Source organism: Pantherophis guttatus, chromosome 3 (genome assembly GCF_059756535.1).
Source record: "Pantherophis guttatus breed Tessera chromosome 3, ASM5975653v1, whole genome shotgun sequence".
NCBI lineage: Eukaryota > Metazoa > Chordata > Lepidosauria > Squamata > Colubridae > Pantherophis > Pantherophis guttatus.
The window spans coordinates 11,656,622-11,682,891 of record NC_142065.1 but is presented as its reverse complement, the minus strand read 5'-3'; the positions used below and the strand labels follow the sequence as shown (position 1 = coordinate 11,682,891).

Genomic DNA, 26,270 nt, shown 5'->3' with positions numbered 1-26,270 from the left:
TATCTGGAACGAGCTCCCCCCGGAGATACGGAGGACCCCGGATCTGCGCACTTTCCGCCGTGCTCTTAAGACCCTCTTATTCCAGCAAGCCGGCCTGGCCTAATTTTTCTCCCCTTTCTTTTAAATTTTAAATTGAAATTTTAATTTGTTTTAAATTTATTGGGATTTTAATTGTCGTGGGCCAATATTATTTAATTTGGTTTTAAATTGTTTTTAACTTTTGTATTTCTGTATTTTATCTTGTGCCTGTTCACCGCCCTGAGTCCTTCGGGAGTAGGGCGGTATACAAATTTAATAAAACTAAACTAAAACTAAACTATAAAATTTTACATCGTATACATAAAAATAGAAAAATGCGCTCTTGATATCTGAAACATCAGAAGGAAAAAAAAAGCATCCAACTTTTAAGAAATATATCTAATTTGGTTTAGAACTTAAATAAAATCAAAACTGCAAGATATCTTGAATTTAAGAATCCAGTCTGTCTTCTCTGAAGCCTCATCTCTCAAGTATCAATAAACTGGATTCCAGAATATTTTAAGACACAATAGATAAATCCTTGTGAATGACTCCCTCACACAGCCATTTGCTTTCTCTGTCATACTCACAATTCTGTGTTTCATCACGCTCCTCAACAGCAATGGCGTTCTGGAAACTAAAATCCATGCCTTTCATGTGCCTCAGCATTGCATCAACCTCGGCTATCTTCTGACGAAATTCCTCCGCAGACGTGGAGCTAGCATTGGCTGTGGTAAAAGTGTCCATCTGATGTATGAGATCTGTATAAAAAGCCACAATTGAGATGCATGACACATTAGGACGTACCTCTGCACATATAACAGCTCTCGATTTGATGTGGAAGATGACCAGGCTGAGCCTGAAGGAGGGGTCAAACGCATCATAAATCATGAGTCCCTACGTGCACGCAAGAGATCTAAGTCCAGCCCATTTTGAGTGCCTTCCTTATCTCCCGCTCATTTCTCTTGACTATTAGTTGCCCAGATTCTTGTAGAGAGCTCAAGCTTGCAATAAATCTTTACACTTATTTGAACTGGCTGAATCTCCTGATTTCCCTGGCATGCGACACTCGATTTCCCTTTAAAAGAAAGCCATTTCTCTCAGGATTCCAAAACATCATCTGATTCAGCATTCAGAATCAGCAACCGATTAGCAAACTAATACCCCACCGACCGTCATCCCATTTGATACCATTTTATTTCTTTTTGCAAAACATTATTCCACTACATTCTTCCCTTTTTTTACATTTACCAGGATGTGCAACCATGCTAGTATCGTGATAGAAACCACACCTACATTTGTACCTGCGCACAAGGTATGCACATCACAATGCTAAGAAGTACCTTAGTACAACGATGTTCCCAATACACACTCAAGCTCGCAAACATTTTCTATTTCTATCTTTCAGCGGTTGCTACCAAAATGCCTTTCAAATATATAACTAAAGGAAATAATTCTAGTATGAAAGAATCCCTTGACTGGGACCATCTTCTGCTTTTCAATTATTTACATGTAGTCCTCAACTTACGACCACAACGGAGCTAAAAATTTCTGTTGCTAAGTAGGACAGTTGTTAAGTGAATCACTGCGGTTGTTAAATTAGTAACATGATTGTTAAGTGAATCTGGCTTCATCCTTGCTTGTCAGAAGGCCGCCAGAGGTGGACACATGACTCTGGGACAGTGCAACCGTCATAAATATGAATCGGTTGCCAAGCATCCAAATTTGAACAGGTGACCCTGGGGAGGCTGCAACGGTTGTTGAAAAATAAGTCACTTTTTTCACTGCCATTGTAACTCTGAACAGTCACTAAATAAATGGTTGTAAGTCAAGGACTACCTGTATGTTGGCATGAGGTGATCCTCATCAATCAATCAACATCACTGTGGTTGTGTAGCTGGGACTATCTGTACATATGAATCCTTCAACAACAGTTGCTTATGAAAAAATGAATTATGTAGATACAATCAGCATAAATTTTACACAAATCTTGTACACTACACACTTGGAATTTAAGCATCACTCTTGGGTTTTTTTTAATAGGAATTGGGCATTTCTCAAGTAGCACTTTTTTTAATAAAAAGTTTATTATTTTTTCTTTTAAAACAAGCATTACATAGCTAATCAATCAGTGTGTCATCTGGGTACAAATTTTTGTGTCATCATTTTTAAACACTTACCATCATTTTCTTCATATATATATTTCTTTGCTTTTACTCAAGTAGCACTTTTTGAAAGCAGGAAAATAAGATAGAATTCTGCCTTACCATTAATTTTATTTTGAATTTTAGTGACATTCAGAACAAGGCTCTCTGCTTGCTGATAGGTCTCCTGGGTAACATCCATCAGGCGGTTTGCTTTTCTGTGGGTCATTGTTGCCTAAAAACAACATCGTCGTTTAGATAACATTGAAAGGTAAAGGGGCAGGCCAACAATTTGCAAACATCGAAAAGTTTGCTTAAAGACACTTGTGAGTTCAGCTTAATTTCTTTGAAAGATTAGTTTAAGATCACGTTGTTGTCGCAGATACACAGATATAATAAAGTAATATTTTAAGAAAGGATTTGGGTCATTGCTGATGGACCACATAATAGTCTTTAGATCCCTGGTGGAATCCGAAGGAATATAACTAAAATGTTAAGCAGCCAAGGCTGTCTGAATATGCCATTTTCTCTTCTGTCAGTTGTTTGGATATGATCATTTCTCTCTTGCCTAATATTAAGAGCAGTTTTGACAGTGAAATTAATTACTCAAGGAGAGGGAGGGCCAACCACCAGGAGACTATGAGTTCTAGTCCTACCTTAGGCATGAAAGCTGTCTGGGTGACATTGGGCTAGACTCTCTCAGCCTGACCCATCTCAAAGGGTGGTTGTGGGGAAAACAGGAGGAAGTATTTCATAAGTTCACTACCGTGTTAACTTACACAAGTAATAAAGGTGGGATAAAACTCAAACAAATAAGGATTTCTCCTTCCAGAAAAAGAGAAATAAGTGACGGGACACAAGGTTTTGCAACTCATTGCTTGACGATGCTTAAATAATCGGCACCAGATAGCTTTATCCTCCCCCTATCATAAATTCAGATGTGATTACATCTGGTGCACGAGGAAGGATATTCCTAGCTATTTTCACATGTAGGTTTTAAAATGAAGCATTGACTTCTGAAACTAAAAGAGAAAGATCTCTTTTACAGATAGAGCATTGTCACAAGCAAAGTTAACCTTGTCCAGACAGACAGTTTTGGTCACCACATTATAAAAAAGATGTTGAGACTTTGGAAAAAATGCAAACAAGAGCAACTAAGATGATTAAAGGCCTGGAGACTAAAACATATGAAGAACGGTTGCAGGAATTGGATATGGCCAGTCTACAGAAAAGAAGGACTAGGTCCGTGATGGTGAACCGATGGCACGCGTGCCAGAGATGGCATGCAGCGCCCTCTCTATGGGCACACGAGCCGCCGGCCCAGCTCAGCTGCACATATGTGTGCGCCTCCCACCGGCCAGCTGGTCTTCAGGTCTCTGCTGCACATGTGCAGGGGGCGGGGGACACGTGGGGGGGCTGCATGTGCGGGGGGCCGCATGAGTGGGGCCCGCACATGCATTGCATTTTGGGGGTTCAGGCACGTGTGCGTGCATTCACACATGTGCGCATGCTTTGATCCAGAAAAGGTTAGCCATCACTGGACTAGGTGGGACATGATAGCAGTATTCCAGGATTTGAGAGGCTGCCACAAGAACTTATTTTCCAAAGCACCTGAAGGCAAAGACAAGAAACAATGGATGGAAACTAATCAAGGAGAGAAGCAACCTGGAATTGAGGAGAAACTTCCTAACAGTGAGGACAGTTAACCAGCGGAACAGCTTGCCTCCAGAAGTTGTGGGTGCTTCATCGCTGGAGATTTTTAAAAAGAGACTGGACAGTCACTTGTCTGAAATGGTATAGGGTCTCCTGCTTCAGCAGAGGGCTGGACTAGAAGACCTCCAAGGTCCCTTCCAGCTCTATTCTGATTCTGATTCAGTTACCAGATCACTTTTCTAAAGCACCTTGTACATTTTGCCACTGTACCAGGTGTAATCCAGATAGTCCTCAACAGTGGTGAAATCTAAAATTTGTTACTACCGGTTCTGTGGGCGTGGCTTGGTGTGTGTGTGGGGGTTAATGTGACTGGGGTTGGCCAATTTTGTTTTTTTTTTACTTTTAAAACCATTTTTCTACAACCTCGAAGAGGTTGTAAAAAAATGCTTTCAAAAGGCTGATCCCAGCTGAGTTGCCTGATCTGCAGAGACTTTTTTTCTTTTAAATGCCTCTGCTGATCAGGCAACTCAGCTTGGATCGTCAGAGCCTTTTGAAAGCATTTTTTCTACAACCTCTGAAGAGGTTGAAGAAAACATGCTTTTAAAAGCCTTTGACAATCCCAGCTGAGCCGCGTGATCATCAGAGGCTTTTTTTTTTTACTTTTAACAGCATTTTTTTAGCCGAAGAGGTTGTAGAAAATAATTCTTTTAAAAGTATTTATTTATTATTTATTTATTTATTAATCAAATTTCTATACCGCCCTACTCCCGAAGGACTCAGGGCGGTGAACAGCCAAGATAAAATACAGATAATACAAATATTAAAAAATCCCTTAAAATTATTAAATATTTCGGCCGAAACACAGATTAAAACACCCAATTTGTAAAATCACGAATTAAAAAATTTAAAAATTTAAAAGATGGGAGTTAGGCCAGGCCAGCTTGCTGAAATAGAAAAGTTTTGAGAGCACGGCGAAACGTGCGCAGGTCCGGGATCTTCCGTATCTCTGGGGGGAGCTCGTTCCAGATGGTAGGTGCCCCCACAGAGAAGGCTCTCCCCCTGGGGGCCGCCAGTCGACACTGTTTGGCCGACGGCACCCTGAGAAGCCCCTCTCTATGGGAGCGTACTGGTCGGAGAGAGGCTATTGGTAGCAGAAGGCGGTCTCGTAGATACCCCGGTCCGATGCCATGGAGCACTCTAAAGGTGGTAACCAAAACCTTGAAGCGCACAAGTAAAAAAAAAAACCTCTGATGATTGCTCGGCTCAGCTGGGCATGGGGTGGGGGCAGGGATTTTTGCTACTGGTTCTCCGAACCACCCGCCTCCATTGCTACTGGATCGGGCAATCCGGTCCGAACCGGGAGCATTTCACCCCTGGTCCTCAACTTACAACAAAAACTGAGTCCAACATTTCTGCTGCTAAGTGAGACAGTTGTTAAGTGGGCATTGCCCCGTTTTACTATCTTTCTTGCCGCCGTTGTTATGTGAATCACTGCAGTTGCTACGTTAGTAGCACAGTAAAATAAATCTGGCTTCCCCATTAATTTTGCTTGTCAGCAGGTCGCTGAAGAGGATCACACAACCCCAGGTTTCTGCAGCCATTATAAATATGAACCAGTTGCCAAGCATTTGAATTTCGATCATGTGACCGTGGGGCTGCTTGCAATGGTCCTAAGTGTAAAAAACGGTCCTAAGTCACTTTTTTCAGTGCCATGGTGGCTTCAAAGGGTCACTAAATGAACTGTTGTAAGTCGAGGACTACCTGTACAAATACAGGAAGAGAAAAGGAAAGGGGAGGGAAAAACGGTTGCACCTTGTGCTGAAGCGCGTTCAGATCCTGAACAAAATCCGCGTTCTCCTCTTCCAGTTCGTCGGCATGTTGCCTCACCCTGTAGATGGATCGCTGGTACTCGCGCACTTGGCTCTGCGAGGAAAGAAGCAAGTGCAAAGTAAATCTAGAACCTCTAGAACTTTGTAGAACAGGGGTGTCAAACTCAAGGCATGCGGGCTGCATCCGGCCCACAGAGCCATCCTGGAAAATGTAATGGCCCAGCTCACGTCGCTTCGGCCTGGTCTACCCAATACGAAGAGGAAACATCAGGCCAACGTGGCTTCGGCCTAGTCTACCCAGTGCGAAGAGGAAACATGCCAGCAGTTTGGGGAGTGGCGTCAAGCTGGCTATGCTCACCCAGTCGGCCATGCCCAGCAGTGGTGGGTTTCAAATTTTTTTAGTAACCGTTCTGTGGGCGTGGCTTGGTGGGCGTGGCATGGCTTGGTGGGCGTGGCAACGGAAGGATACTATAAAATCTCCATTCCCACCCAACTCCAGGGGAAGGATACGGTAAAATCCCCATTCCCTCCCCAATCCAGGGGAAGGTTACTGCAAAATCCCCATTTCCTCCCGATCAGCTGGGACTTGAGAGGCAGAGAATAGATGGGGGCATGGCCAGTCAGAATTTTTACTACCGGTTCTCCGAACTACTCAAAATATCCGCTACCGGTTCTCCAGAACTGGTCAGAACATGCTGAAACCCACCTCTGATGCCCAGTGAGTGGCATCAAGCTGGCCACCCCAGTTGACCACATCCACCCATTTGGCCACACCCGACCGGCCCCCTGAGGTCAACCACAGTCCTGAAATTGAGTTTGACACCCCTGTTGTAGAACAATCGGAAGAGGAACAATTAACTGGGAAGCTCCACATACAGTGATGGCTTGCATGGAGCCGTTGATGCTGTGTAGGCGGGCCCAGGCAATTGAGGTGGTGTTGAGACTTGTCAACTGATGTTCCAGGGCGGGGAAATCACTTTCAATCTTCTGGAGATCTTCTAACAAGAGCAGCACACAGCTGTCACAAGCTGTTAATGAGAGAGGAAAGTCAGCCGTAGGACGTGCCGATGGAGAGTCTCAACCATCCAAAGGTGCTTTTCCAAAAGGCAACTGGACTCTTCTGATTTTTTATCCCTTGAAAACGTTTAGATTCTCATCCAAGAAACTTCTTCAGTTCTAACTGACAGGTGGGGAATGGAAGGGTTTATATTCTTTGCAGTCATCTGATCGCTAGCACCAAGGAGTCTACAGTGACAGTAGGGTTATTTTGATCCATAGGATCAAAATAATCCTACTGTCACTGTGGACTCCTTGGTGCTAGCGATCAGATGGCTTCTCCAAAAGGCAGATGGACTTTATTGGGTTTCTTTTTCCTTGAAAACATTTTGATTCTCACCCAAGAAGCTTCTAAATGATGGGTGAGGAATGGAAGGATTTATATTCTTTTCAGCCGTCTGGTTGTTAGTACTCTGATAGTTAGAACATAGAATAATAAGAGTTGGAAAGGACCTTTGAGGTCTTCTAGTCCAACCCCCTGCTTGACCAGGAGACCCACTATTTGAGGGTCTTCAGATAAATGGTTGTCCAGTCTCTTTTTGAAAGCTTCCGGTGATGGAGCACCCACAACATCTGAGGGCAAGCTGTTCCATTGGTTGATTGCTCTCACCATTAGGAAATTTCTCCTCAGTTCTAAGTTGCTTCTCTCCTGGGTTAGTTTCCATCCACTGTTTCTTGTCTTGCCTTTTGGTGCTTTGGAAAATAGATAGATCCCCGTGTTTTTCTAAGAGTCCCACAAATACTGGAACCCTAGAGGAGATATGGTAGCAAGGTTCCAATATTTGTAGGGCTCCTACAAAGATAACAGGGTCAGTCTAAAGCAAGACAAGAAACAATGGATGGAAACTAACCAAGGAGAGAAGCAACTTAGAACTGAGGAGAAATTTCCTAACGGTGAGAGCAATCAACCAATGGAACAGCTTGCCTTCAGATGTTGTGGGTGCTCCATCATTGGAGGCTTTCAAAAAGAGACTGGACAACCATTTATCTGAATCCCCTCAAATAATGGGTCTCCTGCTCGAGCAGGGGCTTGGACTAGAAGACCTCCAAGGTCCCTTCCAACTCTGTTATTCTATTCTATTCTATTCTATTCTATTCTATTCTATTCTATTCTATTCTATTCTATTCTATTCTATTCTATTCTATTCTATTCTATTCTATTCTACTCTACTCTACTCTACTCTACTCTATTTTTGACAACCCTCATAAAATTTCTCAAACCCATTCAGCACATGGACCTAAGTGAAAATCTTACAAGATACATGTAGGATTTCTGAATCATTCTTAGTTTGGCTAGTAGGACAGATAGGACAGTGATTCCTGCACATCAATGTTAAACCAATATGGAGAATTACAGAAATACCCCAAAACAGATATAGCTGGGACCAAGATACCGGAGGAAAGAAGAAGCCTAACCTTCGCATCTCATGTTGTCTGGACCATCCACCACGGGGATCTCATGCTTCTTGATACAGGTGTCACATTGCTTTCCTGTCAGACCGTTGGTACAGGTGCATTCACCTGTGCGGGGGTTGCAGGAGCCTCCTTTACACTGGCATTCTGTTGAGAGAACATCGAAGGAGAAAGATTCACAAGCAGGACTGCTTTCAGTCCACGTTAATTGTGAACTGGAATTATTATGAGTGCTATGTGCTTAGAGCTCAAAGCATTGTTAGAGACCCCACACACCTACTTTATGGTCTGTTTCTGTTGCTCCCCTCTGGAAGGAGGTTTTGAAGTATTTCATAGAAGGACTACCAGATTCTGTAACAGCTTTGTTCCCTAGGCCATCTGACTGGTAAACTCGCAAGATTTGTTTTTCTCACCATGTACATGTATTCATCCGAATTAGACTGTGTTGTTCCTCTGTGTCATATACTATATGTGGGTATATCTTTCTTTCTTTCTTTCTTTCTTTCTTTCTTTCTTTCTTTCTTTCTTTCTTTCTTTCTTTCTTTCTTTCTCTCTCTCTCTCTCTCTTTCTTTCTTTCCTTCCTTTCTTTCTTTCTTTCTTCCTTTCTTCCTTCCTTCCTTCCTTCCTTTGCATTGTTTATGTAGTGTATATTGGACTACAACCCAGTGGTGAAATCCAATTTTTTTACTACCGGTTCTGTTGGCGTGGCTTGGTGGGCATGGCAGGGGAAGAATACTGCAAAATCTCCATTCCCACCCCACTCCAGGGGAAGGATACTGCAAAATCCCCATTCCCTCCTCACTCCAGGGGAAAGATACTGCAAAATCTCCCTTCCTACCCCACTCCAGGGGAAGGATACTGCAAAATCCCCATTCCCTCCCCACTCTTGGGGAAAAGATATTGCAAAATCTCCATTCCTACCCCACTCTGGGGCCAGCCAGAGGTGGTATTTGCCAGTTATCCAAACTACTCAAAATTACCACTACCGGTTCTCCGAACTGCTCAAAATTTCCACAACCGGTTCTCCAGAACCTGTCAGAACCTGCTGGATTTCACCTCTGCTACAACCTTAGCCCTAACCCAAACACCACTATGTCTTCCTATTTGCTTTTGTATTTTATTCTATAATCTAATAAAATGTTTAGAGTAAGAAAAAATATGTGCCCTCTGTTTTAGGCTTGGGGGGTGGGGTGGGAATCTGAGTTTTCTATTAGCAAGGCCTAAATATTAGGAAAGGAACTCACTGGAGCAGCCATCTGCACTGAGCCCCCAGTATCCAGGAGAGCATTGCTGACAACGAGGACCACTGACGCCTGGACTGCAATCACACTGGCCATTCTGGGCATGGCAATTGGGGCTCACCGATCCAATGTCACAGTCACACCTTTGGCAGCCCAAGCAGGTTTTGTAGCCATAATACCCTTCCTAAAAAGGAAAAAAAAAAAAAAGGGGGGGGGGGTTTGCATCCGGATTTTAATAGTTATAACAGTGGTTTACAGGAGCCATGTAGTGGCCTAGGGGTGGAGCTCTTGCCTCAGAATCAGGAGGCTGTGAGTTCGATCCTTGGTAGAGGCAGACATTTCTCTCTCTGGGCACAATGAGAATACATCTGCTGAAACAAACTCCGTATTGGTGACAGGAAGGGCATCCGGCCAGTAAACACTCAGCTCCATTCAACTGCCCAGACTCCATCCGGGGTCGTTAAAAGAGGATGATGATAACAGTGGTTTACAGAAGCTGCTCTGCACTCAAATAAGGGCGGTAAATCATTCTGAAGAATCTCTCCAGGCAAATGGGATGAAGGAAAGAAAGATGGCACCTATTAACAAAGGATATTTTGACCATCTCCATTTGGGACATTGAACTCTAGATCAGGGGTATCCAACCTTAGCAACTTTTAAGGTCTGCGGACATCAATGCCCAGAATTCCCCAGTGACCCATGCTGGCTGGGGGAGTTCTGGGAGTTGAAGCCCAAGGTCTTAAAGTTGCCGAGGTTGGACACCCCTGTGATAGATGCTTACTGCATATTGTAGGACTCTTGAAGGAATAGAGTTAAAGCCCAATACAGTATGAGACGATGGTTGTGAGCCATGCTAGGCTGTGCTGAGGCACCCCGCTATGTTATTTCTTCCATATGAAAGCAGCCTGAGGAGCATATCTGTAAGGGGTTGAGCTGCTCCTAACCAATTGGTAACCAGCTGTCCAATTCCTCCTCTTCCTCTGAGGATAAGGCAGATTCAGGTTGAGTACAGAACTCACAATCTCCAGCAGCACTGGAGTTCTATACTCTCACTGCTTACAACTCTGTTGACATGCACACTGTTGTAAGTGAAGGCAGGATCTAGGACAAGAGTCCAGAGTAGGAACTCAAGTTAGATGAGGAGGAGAAGCTAGGGTATAATCAGATGTTATTGTTTAGAAAATAAAAGCCGGCTGGGTGACTTTGGGCCAATCACCAGGAGACTGTGAATTCTAGTCCCGCCTTAGACATGAAAGCCGGCTGGGTGACTTCGGGCCAATCACCAGGAGACTGTGAATTCTAGTCCCGCCTTAGACATGAAAGCCGGCTGGGTGACTTCGGGCCAATCATCAGGAGACTGTGAATTCTAGTCCGGCCTTAAGACATGAAAGACGGCTGGGTAACTTTGGGCCAATCACCAGGAGACTGTGAATTCTAGTCCCGCCTTAGACATGAAAGCTGGCTGGGTGACTTTGGGCCAATCACCAGGAGACTGTGAATTCTAGTCCCGCCTTAGCCATGAAAGCCGGCTGGGTGACTTTGGGCCAATCACCAGGAGACTGTGAATTCTAGTCCCGCCTTAGCCATGAAAGCTGGCTGGGTGACTTTGGGCCAATCACCAGGAGACTGTGAATTCTAGTCCGGCCTTAAGACATGAAAGACGGCTGGGTAACTTTGGGCCAATCACCAGGAGACTGTGAATTCTAGTCCCACCTTAGACATGAAAGCTGGCTGGGTGACTTTGGGCCAATCACCAGGAGACTGTGAATTCTAGTCCCGCCTTAGCCATGAAAGCCGGCTGGGTGACTTTGGGCCAGTCACTCTTTCTCAGCACAAACCACCTTGCTAGGTTGTTGTGGGGAAAATAGGAAGAAGGAGTATTAGATAAATTCCCCACCTTGAGTTGTTTATTAAAAAAAAAAAGAATAAAAGTGAGAAATAATAAATAAATAAATAAATAAATAAATAAATAAATAAATAAATAAATAAATAAATAAATAATACATACATACATACATACATACATACATACATACATACATACATCCAAGATGGAAACAATGTGCTGAAAACCGACTGGAGATGAGGGGGTCCCTTTTATTTACGATATAGAGAATGGATTCCTTTCCCTCACTCCTGTAATCTTATTCAAGAAAGTGGAGTGATCATTTTGATTCAATCAGGGGGTTAGGTTTTTCTCTACTCAAATGATTGAAGCTGTAAAACTTCCTTTTTATTTATATAAATAAAGGGTGACCATGGTCTGCCATTCCATACCTACTCACCACTAATCATTCTGGTTTGGCTGGGCAAGAGAGAAAACACAGTTATGTGGGGATACCTGGCCTACATTTATTTATTTTATTTATTTTATTCAATTTTTATACCGCCCTTCTCCAACAGGATTCAGGGCGGTGAACAGCCGAGATAAAACATAACATATAAAATTTTAAAAACAGTTTAAAAGACATTAAATAATTTCGGCCCTCAATTTAAAACAACCCAGTTAAAACCAATTTCAAATTAAAACCGAAAAGGATGGGATCAAGCCAGCCCGGCTAGATGAAATAGATGAGTTTTCAGAGCCCGATGAAAAGTCTGGAGGTCTGGTATCGTGTGTATCTCCGGGGGTAGGTTGTTCCAGAGGGCAGGTGCCACCACAGAGAAGGCTCTCCCCCTGGGGGTCGCCAGCCAACATTGTCTGGCCGACGGCACCCTGAGGAAGCCCTCTCTGTGCGAGCGAACTGGCCGGTAGGAGGCTATTGGCGGCAGAAGGCGATCTCGTAGATACCCCGGCCCTAAGCCATGGAGCGCTTTAAAGGTGGCCACCAACACCTTGAAGCGCACCCGGAAGACATGATGTTTGTTATGTGCAAATACAGAAGTTGAAATCAACAGTGTTTATTAACAGAACCCCATCAGCGACAAAACCACAAAAAACCCACAATGCCTGTGGGACAGTGATGGGATGCTGCCAGTTTAACAACTGGTTCGGTGAGCCCGCACTTCATGCACGCACACAAGCTTTGCACACGCATGTGCCTAAGGCGCTTGTGCGCAGCGCTGAAAATGGAGCATTTAGAAGCTCAGCGGCCTACCCTCCAAGTCAGCAATGGTAAGTAGAATAGCAAGGGGGGGGGGGAAATCAGCTGTGCCGTGCGATTGAGATGAGCTACAAAGCAGGAAATAAAGGACAGGATAGAGTGGAGGCGGGTGGGTGGGGCCAATTGATCATGGGAGCTACCGGTTTACCCGAACCGGCTGAATACCACCTCTGCTGTGGGATACATCTCACCGATGCGGTGCAGAAAATTTAAGGATCAGGGAGTATCGGTCTATTTTACCTGACAGCGATCACAGTGCTGACCTGTCACCCCAGGCTTACACCGACACTGGCCAGTTTTAGGATCACACGAGTCCGTCCCACAGGGCAGACAGCTGCACTCTACAAGGAGAGAAAGAACTTTAAGAAGATTTCATGACTTCTATTTCTGCTGGCCAACTGTCAGCAGTTCGATTCTCACCGGCTCAAAGTTGACCCAGCCTTCCCTCCTTCCGAGGTCGATAAAATGAGGAGCCAGATTGTTGGGGGCAATAGGCTGACTCTGTAAACCTCTTAGAGAGGGCTGTAAAAGCACTATGAAGCGGTATGTAAGTCTTAAGCGCTATTTCTATTTCTAACAAAGTACATAAAAATTGACCAATGTATTTACACCTTAGCTTCAGCAATACAGATAATCCTCAACTTCTGACCACAACCGAGCCCCAATTTAACTGTTAAGTGAGTTTTTCCCCATTTTATGACCTTTTTTTGCCACTGTTGTTAAGTGAAATACTACACTTGTTAAGTGAATCATATGGTCATTAAACAAATCTGGCTGCCTTCATTGATTTGCTTGTTGGAAGCCAGCTGGGAAGGTCACAAATTTTGATCACATGACCCCGGGACAGTGCAACCTTCATAAATACCTGCCAGTTGCCAAGTGCCTGAATTTTGATCACATGACGTTAGGGATGCAGCAATGGTCGTAAGTGTGAAAATTGGTCATAAGTAATTTTTTAAAGTGTAACTTTGAATGGTCCCTAAATGAATGGTTGTAAGTCAAGGACTACCTGCATTTTCTATTGAGAAAAAAAAAATTCACCAGGTTTACACTGGGGGAAACTGAAAGGATTTTTATCTTTTTTTATCTTTTCAAGCAACTATCTTGAATAAAAAGGGCAAAACTATCTGAATATAAATGTAAGAAACATATAAAGACTATTAAGACTTCACCTGTGAGACTAGCATTTCAATTTTGTTAAAAAAACAGTAACAATAACAGAGTTGGAAGGGACCTTAGAGGTCATCTAGCCCAACTCCCCTGCTCACACAGGAAACCTATACTAGGGATTCGAACTGCCGACCTTTTTGATCGACAAGCTCAGCATCTTAGCCACTGAGCCACCTATGGAGCCCATCATCACTGTGTGTGAATGCACCCAGGAAAGAGACTGCTTGTAGACCTACCGGTGCAGTTCTTTGCTACGACTGCATCACCGTAAAATCCAGCCGCGCACATTTCGCATCGGGGCCCTGCAGTGTTGTACATGCACCCGGTGCAGACCCCTGTCAACGTGTTACAGTCGCTGAAGAGCATGTTGGGGTCAGCATTCCCACTGCAGTCACAGGGCTGGCAGGAGCTGCCGATCACGAGAGGGTTTCCATAGTAACCTGGAGCACATCTTTGGAGGAGAGAAGGAGGTCTTACAGAGCAGCAGCGCGAAGTCCTCCGCCGGTGGCCTGATTCTACCAGTGGAGAACCGAGCAGCCCCATCCTGCCATACGTGGATTGGATCTTAAGCAAACCAAGTTGAAAAGAGCTGAAATTCAAGTTGTATACGGTACCGTTCACACGAAAATCCGGCATAACCAGGCTTGCAAAGACACTGCGTGGTGGAGCCTTTGTAGATGCATCCCGTGGCAAAGCTAAGATGAAAATGGGAAGAGAAAAGAGCTATTAAAGTTTGCACCAAATAAAGCTACTGTCAAGACTGAAACACTTTACTTCTTCTGAGCTGCTTCTATGCCTTTCATCCAGAATGGAATGCTAAGCTTTCCTCTACGGACCATGAGAGCCAAGGTCACTGCTGCAGGCGTTAGACGGAGACACGGACTGTTCCCATAACAAAAGGAAGTCTTACAATTGGACAATGTGAACAGCCAGGGATGGGAAGAAAGGGAATCTATTGTTTAAGCTTTTGCGTGGGGAAACCAGAGCTGGTTTTTGCTTCTGCAGTTCCGAGATGATGTATCCAATAAAGTTATACTTTGGGGAATTCAAAGATCTTGAGAGTGTCTACTTCTTTTGGGTTTGCTAGTCAGATCGCTGACAGTTACGTTGTAATTGCATCGGAGTCCCTATGATTCTTATGGAATTAGCAAACTGGAGTAAATTCAGGTAGTTCTCAGTTTACGACAATTGAACCAAAAATTTCCATTGCTAACCGAGACGGTTGCTAAGTGAGTTTTGCCTCATTTTATGACCTTTCTTGCCACAGTTGTTAAGTGAATCACTGCAGTCGTTAAGTTAGTGACAAGACTGCTAAATGAATCTGGCGTCTCCATTGACTTTGCTTATCAGAAGGTCACAAAAGGGATCGCATGAGCCCCGGGACATAGCAACCGTCATAAATATGAACCAGTTGTCAATCATCTGAATTTTGATCATGTGACCATGGGGATGCTGCAATGGTCGAAAAATGGTCATAAATCACTTTTTTCAGGGCTGTTGTAATTTCTATCAGTCACTAAATGAACTGTTATAATAGCAATAGAAATAATACTTATATACCGCTTCACAATGCTTTACAGCCCTCTCTAAGCGGTTTACAGAGTCAGCCTCTTTGCCCCAACAATCTGGGTCCTCATTTTATCGACCATACAAGGATGGAAGGCTGAGTCAACCTTGAAATGGTCTGAACTGAACTCCTGACAGTGAGCAATGACTTAGCATGCAATCGGTAGTCCTCGACGTACGACCACAATTGAGCCCAACATTTCTGTTGTTAAGTGAAACATTTGTTAACATTTGCCCCATTTTACGACCTTTCTTGCCACAGCTGTTAAGTGAATCACTGCAGTTGATAAGTTACTAACCCGGTTGTTAAGTGAATCTGCCTTCCCCCTTGACTTTGCTTGTCAGAAAGTCTCAAAAAGTGATCACATAATCCTGGGACACCCACAACCGTCATATATACGAGTCAGTTGCCAAGCATCTGGATTTTGATCACATGATCGTGGGGAATGCTGCAAAGGGCGTAACTCTGAAAAATGGTCATGTCACTTTTTTCGGTGCTGTTGTAACTTTGAATGGTCACTAAATGAACTGTTGTAACTACCTGTACTGCATTCTAACCACTGCGCCACCATGGCTCTTATTATAAGTTGAGGACTACCTGTATGCTCTTCCATAGGCAAATAAGAAGCTAGTGCATAATGTGGCCAAAGAATCAAGAGGACTATATGCATGGAAGATACTCACTTGTTAGAGGGAACTGAAAGAGGGCAGGGACATCCTATGCATTGCACGTGTTCCTCAAGGGAAGAGTTGCCCACAAAACCATCCTTACACCTTTCACAGTGATCCCCTCCTGTGTTGTGTTGGCAATTCTACAGAGGGGGAAAAAAATTAACGATGCTAAATTTCACATATTGGATCTCCGCCTCCACTATATCTGCAGAAGTAAATAAATAATTACTCAGCATTTATTGGAGAAAGCACCTTTGGGGTAAATGGACTTGAACAATCATTTTGTTGACTTACAAGGCATGTTCCAGATCCCGGGAGACACTGATCCGAATGGCCATTGCAGTCACATGGAATGCATTTCCCTAGAAATAGACCCTTGATGTCTCTGTAATAGCCTGGAGCACATTCCTAATTGCAAAGGAGATAATATGCATCAGATCGTCATCAATGTAAGGCGTTTGAGACAGAATGCCTGCAAGGAGGTGGGAGCCCTTAACATTCCTTATCTTATTTGAGAGTTTCTCCGGAGGTTTTTCAGTTTGGAGATGATGGATGGATGGATGGATGGATGGATGGATGGATGGATGGATGGATAGATAGATAGATAGATAGATAGATAGATAGATAGATAGATAGATAGATAGATAGGCAGGTGCCCTCTGAGCTTGCTTGCAGGCATTTCATTACCTAAACTAGGTAACATCATCAGTGCTAGAATAGATGTGTGTCTGTGTGTGTGTGTGTGTGTGAGAGAGAGAGAGAGAAAGAGAGAGGGAGGGAGGAAGATAGATAAGGTAGATTGACAGGTATAGATAGAGCTATAGATGCACAGATATTCAGAATATCTCAGATGATAGAATCAAATCAAATCAAACCTTTATATTATGAATCCTAAATCACTTCTATAACTGACTTTATATAATGAACTGAGGGTTCTGATTACTCGGCATCAGTATTTCCCTCAGCAACTTGAAGATGCGTGGACCTCAACTCCCAGAATTCCTCAGCCAACAGCTGGCTGAGGAATTCTGGGAGTTGAGGTCCACGCATCTTCAAGTTGCTGAGGTTAATAGGAATAGCACTTAGATTTACATACCGCTTCACAGTGCTTTACAACCCTCTCTGAGCGGTTTACAGAGTCAGCATATTTCCCCCAACAATCTAGGTCCCCATTTTACCGACCTCGGAAGGATGGAAAGCTGAGTCAACCTTGAGCCTGGTGAGATTCGAACTGCCAAACTGCTGGTAACTGGCAGACATCAGAAGCAGCCTGCAGTACTGCATTCTAACCACTGCTCCACCACGGCTCTTGAGTTGAAGAGCTCAACATGAATTTGGGAGGAAACCATTTCCTTACCTGGCAAGAATCTCCTCTGTAATTGGCTGGGCACAGGCACAATTCCACACTATTGGCTTGGATGCTTCCACCGGTCTCCGTGGTTTTCTCCAGGATCACCCGATGCAGGGACACAGAGGACGAAATTGGGGAAAAGAGAGCTCGGATCTGAAGCTGCTCCAGGTTAGCCAGAACCATCATCAGCTCTTCCCTGGAGACTGGGTTGTGTGTCTCGGTGTGTCTAAAATTACCCTAGGAAAGAAAATTGAGCTGCAGTACAACATTAGTTGGAATGTGATTTTCTAACATCAATAAGACAGATTATGGCTGCATTGGATCTTAATTTTCCCATTAATAGGAAATCTGTTTTGGATGGATGGATGGATGGATGGATGGATGGATGGACGGACACAGAAAGAGATAGATAGATAGATAGATAGATAGATAGATAGATAGATAGATAGATAGATAGATAGACAGATAGGTAGGTAGATGGACGGACAGACAGACAACAGACGGAGAGATGGAGAGAACGGGGGATGGATAGTTAGACAGAGCGATAAATAGATGAATCCAATATGGTTGCAATGAAGCCTTTCCTTAAGGCATCATGTCAGAATCTGCAAAAAAAAAACCCAGATCTTCAAACCTGAGCTGCTGATATTTTATGTTTCAGTCTACAGCCTCCAGCATTAAAGGTTTGTATACAGCCATTAATGTGAATTGATTGCTAAGCGTAAAGATCATGCTGAAACAGTAATTTGCTTCCAGAACTGAATTAATTTTTATGCACATTAGGTTGCGCTATATTCAGTAACTATCCCACAGTGGTATCCTTTTGACCACCTCTACAAAGCTGGAGATTGAGGCCATCACTCTGCAATGTTCTCCTTCCTGAACAGGATAGGATCTGATCCAAAGCAAGCTTCTAAAATCATCAGAAACCCCCACTGATCTTTCACCTTCTCCATGGGGTTATCAATTTCAACTGACCTCCAACAGTTGAAGCTCTCCTTTATAAACCTCTCCAGGAGCGGGATACGACTCTTCAACAAACATAATACTCATTTGGTTTCCCTAGGAAAGGACCAAAAACATATGAATTAAAGAAAACAGAGTTGGAGACTGATGCCATTTAGATCAAAGACCAAGAGCAATGGGAGATCTACCTTGAGGATAACATCCGCCCGGGATTCCATCGGTATGAACACATCGCCCCTTTGAATGTCTGAATGCAACTCATACTTCAAATATCCAGCATAAGAGGAGACCTGCATTGAAAGCAAAGACTATGTTGCCCGTAAGGATTTTAAAATCTATCCCAAGCCCCCAATTCCAGGTCTTAGTACCGTGTTTTCCCCAAAATAAGACCCTGCCTTATATTTTTTTGAACCCCGAAATAAGCACACTTCAGAGGTGGGTTTCAGCAGGTTCTGACCAGTTCTGGAGAACCGGTAGTAAAAATTCTGACTGACTGACGTTTTCAAGAGATAAAAAATCAGAAGAGTCCAGTTGCCCTTTGGAAAGGCACCTCTGGATGGTTGAGACTCTCCATCGGCATGTCCTACAGCTGACTTTCCTCTCTCATTAACAGCTTGTGACAGCTGTGTGCTCCTCTTGTTAGAAGATCTCCAGAAGATTGAAAGTGACTTCCCCGCCCTGGAACATCAGTTGACAAGTCTCAACACCACCTCAATTGCCTGGGCCCGCCTATACAGCATCAACGGCTCCATGCAAGCCATCACTGTATGTGGAGCTTCCCAGTTAATTGTTCCTCTTCCGATTGTTCTACAACAGGGGTGTCAAACTCAATTTCAGGACTGTGGTTGACCTCAGGGGGCTGGTCGGGTGTGGCCAAATGGGTGGGTGTGGTCAACTATGGTGGCCAGCTTGATGCCACTCTCTGGGCATCAGAGGTGGGTTTCAGCACCGACTGGAGAACCGGTAGCAGAAATTTTGAGTAGTTCGGAGAACCGGTAGTAAAAATTCTGACTGGCCCCCATCTATTCTCTGCTTCTCAAGTCTCAAGATCGGGAGGAAATGGGGATTTTGCAGTAACCTTCCCCTGGATTGGGGAGGGAATGGAGATTTTACAGTATCCTTCCCCTGGAGTGAGGTGGGAATGGAGATTTTACAGTATCCTTCCTCTGCCATGCCCACCAAGCCATACCCACCAAGCCACGCCCACCAAGCCACGCCCACAGAACTGGTAGTAAAAATGTTTGAAACCCACCTCTGAAGCACTTGGCCTTGTTTTTAGGGAGGTCTTATTATTTTGGGGTGCGTGGACCAAGACGGGGCTCTTCTTACCATCTTACCTGATTTCCAGCTCTGTCTCCCTAACCCTAACCAGAGGAAATGGCAGGGACCAGCTGCGCATGTGGTTTAATATTTTTGGGGAGGGCTTGTTTTTTTGGGAGGACTTATTTTCAGAGAGGGGGGTATTTTAGCACATGCGCTGAAAAGCCCGATGGGGCTTATTATCCAGGTAGGTCTTATTTTAGGGGAAACAGGGTACCAAGTTAATTTAAAACTTTTCTGTACCAAGGATTCTATTTTAATTAAGTGACATTTGGCAGGTGGAAAAGTACTTTTTAAAATTAAGACGGTAAGACTATCACGGTTAATATATTCCTTAACGCATTGTAAGCCGCCCTGAGTCTCCGGAGAAGGGCGGCATATAAATAAAAAAATTTTTTTTTAAAAAAAATGGTGGAATGAATAGAAAGAGATTAAGTGGCACAAGGGATGCTGGGCTGTTTTGTATCACTTCAAAGCAAAGAAATTTTTGTTTGAATTACTCATATTCCTCCGTTTAGAAAAGGGGAGATGCTTGGCCCTGGGGGGAGAATCCTACATTTTGACCCATGACCCATATTTTTGTTTTTCTATATAACAAAATATTACAGCTTACTTATAACCAATTGGTATCAACAGTTTTAAAAAAAGCTATTTTTTAGAATTATTTTTTGACAGAAGCATCTCAACTATTTTTAAATACGAATTTGTATTTAGAAAAATAGCAATAGCACTTAGACTTATATACTGCTTCACAGTGATTTACAGCCCTCTCTAAGCGGTTTACAGAGTCAGCCTATTGCCCCCCAACAATTTGGGTCCTCATTTTACCCACCTCAGAAGGATGGAAGGCTGAGTCAACCTCGAGCCTGGTGAGACTTGAACTGCCAAATTACAGGCAGCTGGCAGGCGGCAGAAGTAGCCTGCAATACTGCACTCTAACCACTACACCACCTCGGCTCTCTATTAATACAATCTATTTCAAATTTAGCAGAAAACTTAATGGATTTCTAGACTACTACTGAATGAAGTTGAAAAGTGAAGTATTTTAAAGTTACAAAAAATCTAGTGACACCCAAAACTTTAAGATATGGGTTTTTATGTGCTTCAGAAGTAAAATCTAGCATTTGTCAATTTTATTTTTTCAACGGATATAGCCACTCACTTGGAACGTGATTCCATGCGGCATGCGACATCATGCTAAATTTAATAAAATCTCATAGTGACAATATTAATACATTGCAAAAAACTTTTTTAAAGACATAAACAACAACACCAAAGTTTTATGTAGCTGGTTCTTTATCATGTAAGTTGACCCAGAAGAAAAAAATTTGGTTCTGAGGAATCTAAATATCATTTCAAATATTAGAATTCGGCTTTTGAGCATTAAGACACTGGAATAATTTTGGCAAAAATTGCATTATCAGCCCTGAATCACTTACCTGATCTCCAAGATAAGAACTGGGGGCATGCCAATAAAGTTCCTGGAAAGCATCTGGAAACTGCCGAAGATCAGCGTGAACAGTCTCGTCTTCCAAGCTGACTGAAGTGGAAGCTCCTTGGCGGTCTCCACTCAGCAAAGTCCACCCACTCATGTCAGTGAACTAGAAGACACAGATCTTGATAAGTAAATGTAGGCTTGCTGAAGGGCTCAGAAGCCTTTAAAGGTTGAGAGCTGTTACCTTCCCACCAAAGTGGCACCTATTTATCTACTTGCATTTTGTATGCTTTTGAACTGCTAGGTGGGCAGGAGCTGGGGCAGGAACGGGAGCTCACCCCATCATGCGGTACTTGGGTCTTGAACTGCCAACCTTCCGGTCGACAAGTCCAGCGCCTTAACCACTAGGTCACTGTGCCTCTTCTATTACATTGAACAGGTTACTGCAAAATCTATGAGGTTCTGTTGATAGTATTCTTTGAAATATTAATAGCATTGTTAAACGTTTTAAACAGAATGCTACCTACAGACAACTTCACAGATCTATCTCCTTTTTTTTCATACTGTGTAGCAGCTTCTTTCCTTGATTTACTCAGCTTTCAACTCTTCCTTCTTTTATACGTTAACTCTGAGGTTCTTTTATCCCTCTTTTCTGGGATAGTCACCTCTAGATCTTCACCTACTCATTTACCTCCACGCGGTACTTCTTGGCACTGTGGCAGCGATCGGTTGCCCCAAAACAGAAACACTTGGTGCAGCCTTTAGGATTGCTGGCATCAAGGGAGAATGTCCCCAAATGGCACTGATCACACCTCGGGCCTTCCACGTTTTCCTAGAGATTGAAAAAAAAAATCCTGTCAGTTTGAGGTTATGCCTCAACAACAAGGGGAAACTGCCCCTTGATTTTTGCTTAATATTGAAAATACTTCCTTCTAAGAACCTTATTCACACCCTTACTATATTTAAAGGTTTCAATCAAGTCCCCTCTTTCCCTTCTACCCTCCAGGCTGTACGTGTTCAGTTCCTCCAATGTCTCCTGATATGTTTTGGTCCATCAGACTTTCCACCATTTTTGCTCCTAAAGGGGTGTTTCTGAAGAATTATAGGTTTGTGCTCGTCAGTAACAATTAGAACTAGAGATTCAGGCACAGAACCTTCCCCTGATGGAACACATTATTCTTGACTGTAAAAATAAACGATGTTGGCAGGGTTTGTCTTGAAAATAACTGTTGATACTGCTGAGAACTGAAGGAACCATCGGCATTGGTCCTGCCGTTTCTTACTGCTCCTCAAACAGCAATCTGGCCAGAAACCAAGTTTAGACAATGATCAGACTAACCTTGCAGTGACATTCTCCAGTGACCGGGTCACAGATGCTTGGTTTTGTCCCTGCTTCATGGCAGTCACAAGCCCTGCAGTTGGGGTAGCCGTAATAGCCTGGGGCACAGAGATCACACTGACGTCCTACGATATTGGGCTTGCATCTGGAAGAACAAATGGCCACCTGCTGTATTCTTTTATTTGTGCAAAGGACTACTGTTGGAAAGGATGTGACAGACAATAACAGAATAACAAGCAGGGGACTCTGTACCATCCCAGACCAGTGATTGGCCAATCTCTTGAGAGGGGGGGGAGGGAGGGAGGGAAGGGTAGATAGACAGACAGACAGAAGATGGATAGGTAATATAGATAGATATAGTGAGAGAGAGGGGGGAGGGGTAGATAGACAGGCAGACAGAAGATGGATAGATAATATAGCTAGATATAGTGAGTGAGAAAGAGAGAGAGAGGGAGGGAGGGACGGAGGGAGGGAGGGAAGGGTAGATAGACAGACAGAAGATGGATAGATAATATAGATAGATATAGTGAGTGAGAGAGATGATAGACAGGTGGTGGAAATCACCAGGAATCACTTGGGTGAGATGGGCAATGTAGAAATTTGATAGAAGATTAGATAGATAGATAGATAGATAGATAGATAGATAGATAGATAGATAGATAGATAGATAGATAGATAGATAGATAGATGATAGATGATGGATGGATAGATGAGAGATGAGAGTGCGCACGAGAGAGAAAGAAAGAAAGAAAGAAGGAAGGAAGGAAGGAAGGAAGGAAGGAAGGAAGGAAGGAAGGAAGGAAAGAAAGAAAGAAAGAAAGAAAGAAAGAAAGAAAGAAAGAAAGAAAGAAAGAAAGAAAGAAAGAAAGAAAGAAAGAAAGATGGGGTCTGTGATATAGGATAGCCAGATGCAGCTGGTGCTCTAGGATTCAGGGTTCATATCATGATCTCTGCTTACTGGCATTGTCCACTCTCTATATTACATCCTGGTTTGGTCTGATCTTGGATCCCAGAACTCGAACAGTTGCAGTCCTCACAGCCCACCAGGGGGTGACAGCCAAAGGTTTGGGGTTCACAGACCACACACTCTGGTCTAACAGTACGTGGTGGGCAGATGCATTGTCCCGTCACTTCATCACACAGGCGAAATCCACAATCACAGGCTAGGAGTGAAATGAGGTAGAGATGAGAGAGAGAACAATTAACCTACTATGTTAATTTCTAAATTGAAGGGACAGGTAATCCTCAATTTATGACCAGTTTGTTTATTTGTACACCACCTGCTGCTATGGAACCGTGGTGGCAGAGTGGTTAGAATGCAGTATTGCAGGCTGATTCTGCCCCCTGCCAGCAGTTCCATCCTGACCAGCTCAAGGTTGACTCAGCCTTCCATCCTTTCGAAGTAGGTAAAATGAGGACCCGGATTGTGGGGGCAATAAGCTGACTTTGTATAAAAAAGAACACCGCTGGGGGGGGGGAAACGAAAGCCCTACTAAGCAGGTATATACAAAAGTATGAAGGCTATTGCTTAACGCATTGTAAGCCCCCCTGAGTCTCCGGAGAAGGGCGGCATATAAATCGAACCAATAAATAAATAAATAAATAAATGGCGAGGACCAACTGTGCATGTGTTTAAATATTTTCGGGGAGGGCTTATTTTCAGGAGGGAGGGGGCGCTCAAAATCCCGATTGGGCTTATTATCAGGGGATGTCTTATTTTCGGGGAAACAGGGTAAGTGTTGTATTTTTTTATTTTTGATGAATGTATTTTATTCTCCTTATGTACACTGAGAGCACATACACCAAAGACAAATTCCTTGTGTGTCCAATCACACTTGGCCAATAAAGAATTCTATCTAACTTAGAGAGCGCTGTAAAGCACTATGAAGCGGTATATAAGTCTAAGTGCTTTTGCTATTTAAGCTGTGAATGGTGCCTGTTCAGATTTGAAATGCACTAAATATATAATTTAGACAACTACAGGTAGTCCTTGACTTACAACCGTTTCTTTAGTGACTGTTTGAAGTTTCAACAGCACTGAAAGAATTGACTTATGGTCAATTTTTGATCATAAGTCAAAATGGTCATAAGTTTTCACACTTATGACCGTTTCAGCACCCCCATGGTCACCTGAACAGCATTTGGCCGCTTGGCAACTGACTCATATTTATGACGGTTGCAATATCCTGGGGTCACGCGATCCCCTTTTGTGACCTTCTGATAAGCAAAACCAATGGGGGAAGCCAGGTTCACGTAATGTTACTAACTTAACAGCTGCAGCGATTCACTTAACAACGGTGACAAGAAAGGTCATAAAATGGGGCAAAAGACACTTCACAGCTGTTTTGCTTAGCAAGAGAAATTTGGAGCTCAGCTGTGGTTGTAGGTCAAGGACAACCTGTAAATTATTGTAAATTCAGTTGTACTGTTCCACGAATAGGATTTTCAAGAAAATTCTCTTTTAAAATTATGAATATATTCATGAGTACAGGAAGTCCACAATTTATGACTAGCTGCTTAGCAACCATTTGAAGTTATGACAGACCTTCCCAGAGCAACTTATGATCCATATTCAAAGTTCCGACGAATGCCTTACCCCGCCCCCCCGCTCCAGACATGTGATCACATTGTGGTCACATAACCACCGGACTGCACATATGGCCATTTTGCAGCATCCCCTAGCCATGTGGCCACAATTTACAGTACCGTATTTTTCGGAGTATAAGATGCACCTTTTTCCCACCCCCAAAAAAGAGGGTGAAAATCTGGGTGCGTCTTATACTCCGAATGTAGCCCTGCCCAGCTTCTCAAACGGAGGTTTCAGAGGCTGAAAAAAGCATCAAACGAAGCTTCAGAAAAGAAGCCCCCAAACAGAGTTTCAGAAAATAAGCCCTCAAACAGAGCTTCGGAGGCTTTTTTTCTGAAGGTCTATTTCGAAGGCTTTCAGAGGCAGGAAAAAACGTTTTTTCTGAAACAGAGTTTCAGAAGTTTCAGAGGCAGAAGAAAAAGCAAGGCACAGAGCTCACAACCAAGGAACCTGTTGCTAAAATTCACCTCTGGGAACAGCTGATTGGGGGTATCTGGGGAGGCCGATCCACCTGCCAATCAGCTTTTTTCTTATTTTCCTCCCCAAAAACGAAGGTGCGTCTTATACTCCAAACAATACGGTAATTAGCTTACAAATCCACTACTACTTCAAAATCATGCTGGAATCTGATCTAAACCTGTCTCACCCCATGCCCAAAACACAACAGCTGTATAACTGCCTATCATTAGCAGGTGTGTCAGGTGAGCTCAGTCCATCTCCAACCATCTTTCTATGTATGGTATGAACAAAAAATAATAATAATTAACTAGGAATCCTATTGTATTGTTCAAATTAGTCAACCCCACAACTGGGATCTGAACCCACTTATACTCCGGTGCATCTTATACTCTGAAAAATATGGTATTTTCCAGGAACTAGTATTCCAATTTCTGCAAAAACCACCCACTGTGTCCAATGATAATATGGTGACTCACTTAACAATGCCATAAAACAAGTCATAAAATTGGGAACAGTCACATAGTGACTCACTTAACCACCAGCATGATTGTAATTCTGGGCTAAATTACTGTTGTAATTCTGGGCTAAATTACTGTGGTACGTCCTCTACATAAACACTGTGCTGCAATTCAAAATATTAATAAAAGAGCGACCAATTTTCAGCTGCTTGCCATTCATGCACGCTTCTGATAATTTCACATTGATTTTCCAGTCCAATTTATTCTCTCGAATAGCTTGCTAAAAGGATCCTAAGGGAAGAAAATTGCTTTAGGGAGCTGTACTAAAATAAAAGCTGATAAGCTAACTAGTAATAACCCAGCTCTCTGCCTTCAATTTATTAATGGAGTACCTCAAGGGAAACCCAAACTTTTCTTGGCAGATAGGAATAAAAGGATGGCCTAGAAATATGAGCAAAATGTTGCTTCTCACATAAGAGAATAACAGA

General features: G+C 43.3%; 1 protein-coding gene across 2 annotated transcripts in view; it reads right to left on the bottom strand.

Annotated features, from left to right (window-relative positions):
* The window catches only part of LAMA5 (laminin subunit alpha 5), a 236,639-nt gene that overhangs the window by 50,138 nt on the left and 160,231 nt on the right, over window positions 1-26,270 (bottom strand). For both annotated transcript variants that reach the window (XM_087889038.1, XM_087889037.1), the window contains exons 35-52: window positions 23,237-23,441; window positions 22,279-22,423; window positions 21,631-21,771; window positions 20,944-21,105; window positions 18,373-18,474; window positions 18,197-18,280; window positions 17,225-17,455; window positions 16,162-16,275; window positions 15,880-16,007; window positions 14,244-14,324; window positions 13,866-14,080; window positions 12,700-12,800; window positions 9,359-9,539; window positions 8,117-8,260; window positions 6,521-6,672; window positions 5,628-5,738; window positions 2,286-2,397; window positions 609-779 (exon numbers count right to left, since the gene is read on the bottom strand). In XM_087889038.1, coding sequence (XP_087745164.1) covers window positions 609-779; window positions 2,286-2,397; window positions 5,628-5,738; window positions 6,521-6,672; window positions 8,117-8,260; window positions 9,359-9,539; window positions 12,700-12,800; window positions 13,866-14,080; window positions 14,244-14,324; window positions 15,880-16,007; window positions 16,162-16,275; window positions 17,225-17,455; window positions 18,197-18,280; window positions 18,373-18,474; window positions 20,944-21,105; window positions 21,631-21,771; window positions 22,279-22,423; window positions 23,237-23,441 — 2,580 coding nt within the window. The remainder of the gene's footprint in view (window positions 1-608; window positions 780-2,285; window positions 2,398-5,627; window positions 5,739-6,520; window positions 6,673-8,116; window positions 8,261-9,358; window positions 9,540-12,699; window positions 12,801-13,865; window positions 14,081-14,243; window positions 14,325-15,879; window positions 16,008-16,161; window positions 16,276-17,224; window positions 17,456-18,196; window positions 18,281-18,372; window positions 18,475-20,943; window positions 21,106-21,630; window positions 21,772-22,278; window positions 22,424-23,236; window positions 23,442-26,270) is intronic.